Source organism: Macrobrachium nipponense, chromosome 8, assembly GCF_015104395.2.
Source record: "Macrobrachium nipponense isolate FS-2020 chromosome 8, ASM1510439v2, whole genome shotgun sequence".
Classification (NCBI taxonomy): Eukaryota; Metazoa; Arthropoda; class Malacostraca; order Decapoda; family Palaemonidae; genus Macrobrachium; species Macrobrachium nipponense.
Window position 1 is genome coordinate 7,384,254 of NC_087203.1, and position 6,000 is coordinate 7,390,253.

General features: G+C 43.7%; 1 protein-coding gene across 1 annotated transcript in view; it reads right to left on the reverse strand.

Annotated features, from left to right (window-relative positions):
• LOC135222605 (protein MON2 homolog) overlaps positions 1 to 6,000 on the reverse strand; it is a 325,482-nt gene that overhangs the window by 300,640 nt on the left and 18,842 nt on the right. The window contains 1 exon segment of the mRNA XM_064260699.1: positions 3,946 to 4,158. Within this exon segment, the coding sequence (XP_064116769.1) occupies positions 3,946 to 4,047 (102 nt within the window). The 5' untranslated portion in view covers positions 4,048 to 4,158.

Consider the following 6,000-nt stretch of genomic DNA (forward strand, 5'->3'; position numbering starts at 1 on the left):
TCTCTGTGTTTAAAAACTGAAGCCAGCATCGCTCTGTATCCCCTAATAGTCAAAGGCGCTAAACGCTTAACGTCCCTTAAGAAAAGAAGGAAATCAGCTATTTCGTTCACAGATGTTTCAGAAGAAGAGACTTTAGTCTGTCTACACCATTTTCAAAACACTCCCCATTTAGACTGGTATAGTCTGTTAGAAGAATCTCTTCTGCAGTTCGCGATAGCTTCTGCAGCTCGTCTCGAAAAACCTTTCGGTCTGATGAGACTCCTGACAGTCTAAATCCTGTCAGTGCCAGAGCGGATAATCCTTGGTGGAATCTTTCGAAGTGTGGTTGTCTGAGCAGACATCTCTTTAACGGAAGAAGTCTGGGGAAGTCTACGACCAAGTCAAGGAGATCTGGGAACCATTCTTTCCTTGGCCAGAATGGAGCGACTAGTGTCAGAGAAACATTTTTGTGGAATGACACTTTGTTCAGCACCTGTCTTATTAGGCCGAAAGGGGGAAAGGCGTACGCTTCCAGGCCCGACCAGTCTAGTATCATTGCGTCGACTGACCATGCAAGAGGGTCCAGGACTGTAGAGCAAAACAGCAGAAGGCGGTTGTTCCTCGAAGTTACAAAGAGGTCTATCATTGGCTAGCCCCAAAGTTTCCATAGGTCTAGGCAGACCTTCGCATCGAGAGTCCATTCCAGCGGCAGTACTTGATGACGGTGACTTAGTTCGTCCACCAACACGTTCATTTTCCCTTGAACAAATCGAGGGATCAGCGTAACTTGAAATTTTTCTGCCCACAGAAGCAGATCTTTTGCAAGGTTGTAGAGGGTGAAGGAGCAATGAAGGATTGAAGGATCACTTATATGATTTCGTGTCGGGTTTGGTCGAGGACTTGGTCGGGTGTCGTAAATTCGATCGAGGCCTGATGAACGGCCTAGACCTGCCCCCTCGAAACGGTTTCTTCTGCAAGGGCGATTCTGAGGTGGTAGGCGTCACAGTCAAGGGTTTAACTCGCTTAGAAGACTGAGCAAGTAAGTCATTAGTAGACTTCTTTTCCAGTGAGGATAGTGTCTTGGCCACTGTTTCTTCGGGGAACAGATGATTCTTGTCGAGAGGAGAAAACAAAAGGGCGGACTTCTGAGGAGAAGCGACTCCTCTCGAAACAAAAGAACACCAGAGCTGTCTTTTCTTGAGAGTCCCAAATGCAAAGAGAGATGCCAGCTCATCGCAACCATACAACTGATTTGTCGGCACATGACAAAACCCCAAGCCAGTCCGATGCCAGGTCTTCCTGGAGAGTAGGGCAGTCCTCTATTTTCATAGCGAGGGCTCCGATCGTCCAGTCCAAGATGCTCGTAATCTCTAAAATCTTGAAAATATTCTTTACTAAATGGTCCAACTCAGGCGATGTAAAGAATATTTTAGCTGCTGCAAACGCTGACCGCCTATTTGCATCTACCAGGCCAGAGAAGTCCCCCTGGGAGGAGGCAGACACTCCAATGGAGGGGGCTTCTCCAGTTACGTAGAACCTATACCTCTTCTTAACGAGTTTCGACGGAGGATAGGCGAAAGTTGCTTTCCCAAGCTCTCTCTTTGAACTTCAACTAGTCTTCTATATCACGAAGCGAACGTTTAGCAGCCTTGGAAAGTACGAGCTTCAGGAGAAGAGGATTCAAATTCTTCCTTCTCATCAGGAAGATGGAAGCAGGCGACCTAAGAGCGGCTGCTACAAAGTAATCCGGGTACATGTCCAGAAGGTAGCGTAAAAGCTTCGAATAGCACGAGAGAGGGATAGAATCCGCTTCTAAGCCCTCCTCGTCATCTGAAGAGATAGGCGACAGAGAGGGTTCTTGATTCGACTCATTGTTCTTCGTACATTGTTTGCTTTCTTTCATCCAGTTCATCAGCTCTTGCGATTGTCGACGTAAAGGAACTAGATTCTCATCTTCCTGAGTTGAAGTAGTAGCAACTGGGGTTGTGGACTTCGACACGATCGACACAGGAGGTCTCGCGCCAGTCGAATTATCTGTCACATGCGAAGTCGAAGGTAAACTTTCGACAGCTTGATGAGTCGAAGATCTCAACGAACTCAGAATCGGTCGTTCCACGATCGAGTCGAAGACGGCTGTCGCTGTCGTAAGAATCCGAGGCGAAGTCCATGTAGCTACGCTACACGACGGGCGAGGGTTATCTACTTCTCTGTTCCTCTTCACAGGGGGTGGAGAGAACACCTCTCCAGCCGACCGTCTCTTCAACGGACGTGAGACTGAAGAATCTTGCCACTTACGACGTCTAATCAGCGACGAATCACTGGACTCTGTTGATAACTAATTACAGAACAACACACCTTTCCAATGGTGTTTAGTCGAATTCTGCTGTCGCACCACAGGATCGACAGAGGAAGCGACTGTCTGTGGGCAAACCCCGACAGTCTCCCTTGGACCTCCGGTATGTCTTCTCCCCGAGGCGGGGGAGCGGGACAGGGACCTTCGTCTAGAACTATCGGGACAAACAGCCACCCCCTCAGATTGCACTGCACTGACACTTTTCACTTCACTAGAAGTCTTTTCTATGAAAGACTTTACCAATAAACCTAACTGCATAACCGTGTTAGCTAATACATCAAATTTCTTTTCAAATTTAGACTTGAGGCTGGCAATGGTGTCAGGAGAAACTCCACGGGAAGTTGGCAAGGGAGTTACAGGAGCAGTAGTAGGAGGACTCAAGATCGGAGACATAACAGGAGGAGAAGGAGAAGGAATAGGAGCAGGTGCTTCGATAGAGGAAGCAGAAGAAGCTAAACTAGTCTTACTTTCAGCTCTGAGAGCCACCTTCCTCTTCCTATTTTTAATTACCTTCCCCGAGTGAGAAACAAAAACTTTCCACTGTTGTTCACTCCAATCCTTGCATTCATCACAAGTAGACTCTCTAGAGCACTCACAACCCCTACACTTAATGCACTTAGTGTGCGAATCATAAATTAATTTAACTACTAACCTAGTTTTGCACCCTCCGGCGCAAAACCTAACTACTGAAGGACTAAAGTCCGACATGATGGTAAGACCACAAAGTTGCAGAAAAGAAATTCAGCTTCAATCCTACAAACACGGAGTTGAATACTTCACCGATATTGGAGAGATATACTTTCCAACAAATGAAGAAAAGTCTGCACCGACCACCAATGTTCACCAAAAGCCGGCAGAGAACGAATTGATGTTACCTGGGCAGTTGTACCTGTAGCTCCCTCGAGTGGAGAGAGATGACGTCACCTACTTCAGCGATCACGGTACCACCGCAGGAGTTTTGAATCTATTGTCTGCCATTCGTAGGAAACCTACAGCTGTATAATTATTTGGCATAAGCCAGAGGAACAAACTGAAGCGCTTTGCTGAGTTTTTCCTCTCTTTACCTGTAAGTGGGTATGGCTATTCACCTACCCAAAACAAAGGTAGCGCTACTGCGAATTTCCAAATTTATGCTGCTGTGAGAGTTGAAACTACAGCCATGTAATTACTTGATAAGTTACTTATATAAAACTTACAGTTACTATGAAGCTGATTTCATTGATTTAAAGTTCTCCAGTGTTGGGATGTCAAAGGTCACTGATACCAAAGTCATAAGGTTGTCTGATTAGTTTGGGCCATAAAAGTCAATTCACTTGGGAGATCCAGCAGTGATGTTAAAGGGAAGAAATGAAGAGTACCAAATACTGGAGTAAACACAAACCTCTGTATCATGTAATACCTGAGGCAGTAAAGACAATTACAGTATAAATACACGGATTCCTGGTAGTAAAGGATACTCCCTGGAGTGGAGGACTGCTATTTTTTTATTTATACTGGGTATCACAGCTAAGAACAAGGTGAGGCTTGTACACTGTTTGGACTCGATCTCATAATTTAAATTTTTTGGGGGGAGGGGTTATGCTAGTTTGTAACTACGTAGGTCTTATACTTACATCTTTAATGTGGGGATACTTCTTTTTTGTTTCCATGCATAATGCTTTAAGGTCATTTTGCAATGCATCCAACATCCTTGAAGCTTTTCCGTCATCTGCCATTTTGATTTCTATGTCGTTTTATGTAGTGTGAGTTACTAATGGTTTAAAGCCAGTTATTGTACATCTATCAATTTTGAAACGGCGTCCTTGGTAAGAAAATCTACTTCACACCTGCACAAGAAGACAAAGAAAAAAAAAAGTAATGAAATATGAGGTGGATGAATATACGGATTTTCTAATAAAAAAAAAGAAGCCAATAAAAGAATGAAATAATAACATTAATAAAATACAATAAAAATGAGTTAATCAATAAACAACAAGAATTAACGAGGCTTAAATTACAAACAATGTGAACAGTGTCAAAATTATTGCATTCAATCAGCCTAAGTAATAAAGAAAAAAATTACATTTTTATAGTAAAATAAAATTTTATACATACCAGATATAGCTATAGTTTCTACTTAACAGCAGCTTTAGATTTAAATGTTTGCGGTAGCGCTCTATTGCTTTGGTGTAGTAGGGAAGTTGCTCCTTCAATTGAACCAGAACCTAACATTGTTTTCCAACACATCAGATCAGGGTTGGAAAGCAATTTTAGGAGACTTGGAATTTGCAGGGACTTGGTCTCTAGAAAAGAGGGATTGCTACAAAAATGTAAAAGAACTAAATGCAATTCATCTGGTGCTTCAAAACTTTGCTTCAGTGACACGCAATTCAGTAGTAGCGGTTCACTCAGACAACATGTCAGCACTGGCGTACATTCACAATCAGAGAGGAACTCACTCTTTTTCCCTGTGCAAGGCAGCTAGAGATCTCCTCAGGGCCTAAAACAACCAGACCCAGATTCTCACCCAATTCGTTCAGGGCAAGTTGAATGTTCTTGCGGATGAGCTGAGCTGTCACAAACAGATTCTACCAACGGAATGGTCCCTGAATCCACAGGTGTGTACTGACCTGTGTAAATGGTGGGAAAAATTGTTGGTAGACCTGTCTGCAACATCAAGAAACCATCACCTACCCCTGTATTGCTCTCCTGCCCCAGGCCCTCGAGCATGGACACTGCATGCGATGCTCCAGGATTGGTCAAACCTAAAGGTTTATGCCTTTCCCCCCATTCAGTCTAGTCAGAATTACTCTTTTCTAGCCACAAAAGGAATGGTTCCCAGACTTCCTAGGACTTCTGACAGATTTTTCCCGGCTCCTTCCACAGCAACAAAATCTGCTCAACCAACCTCATTCAGTAGGTTTCACTCTCACTCTGACAGGCTTCAGACTGTCAGGAAGCTTATCAGAGTTAAAGGTTTTACAAGAGAAGTTGCAAACACTGTTGCTCTGTGTATACACAATTCTTCTACAAGAGTCTACCAAGCTAAGTGGGCAGCGTTTTGCAGCTGGTGTGGGAGACATGGCACCTTATCTTTTGAAACTTTTCTTGACTGATTATAATACCTAGATCTTGGGACGATTTAAGGATCTCCATTAGGTTTTCTGTACGTTTTTTCTTGGATGGACACTGAAGAAGCCAGTCGTATCGGTATAAGCATACCTTGACACCAATCAGGTGAAACCATTACGACAGAGGGGTGAGTACTCGGGTGAAAAATTAAGAGGCTGTGGACAGTCCGAAGCACAGAGCTAGACAGGTAAAACTTTGTCCTGAAACACACCTCTCTGGTACTTCCTGGATTCTGGGTGCATTGGAATGTGGAAGTAAATGTCTTTCATATCAATGGATACCATCCAGTCTCCCTGACAAATAGCCAAGAGAACTGACTTGTTTGTTTGCACTTTGAACTTCATTGTCTGTACAAAGAAGTTCAAAGTGCTTACGTCCGGAACCTGCTCCAACCTCCCAATGACTTGGGAACGACGAAAAGTCTGTTATAGAATTCCTCTGATGATGTGTCTTCTACCACTTCTATCGCTTGTTTAATAAGAATAGCTGAAACCTCCTTTGTCTGAGCTGAAAACTTCTCTGATCCTTCTGAATATGTCTTTAAGGTAATGGGAGAA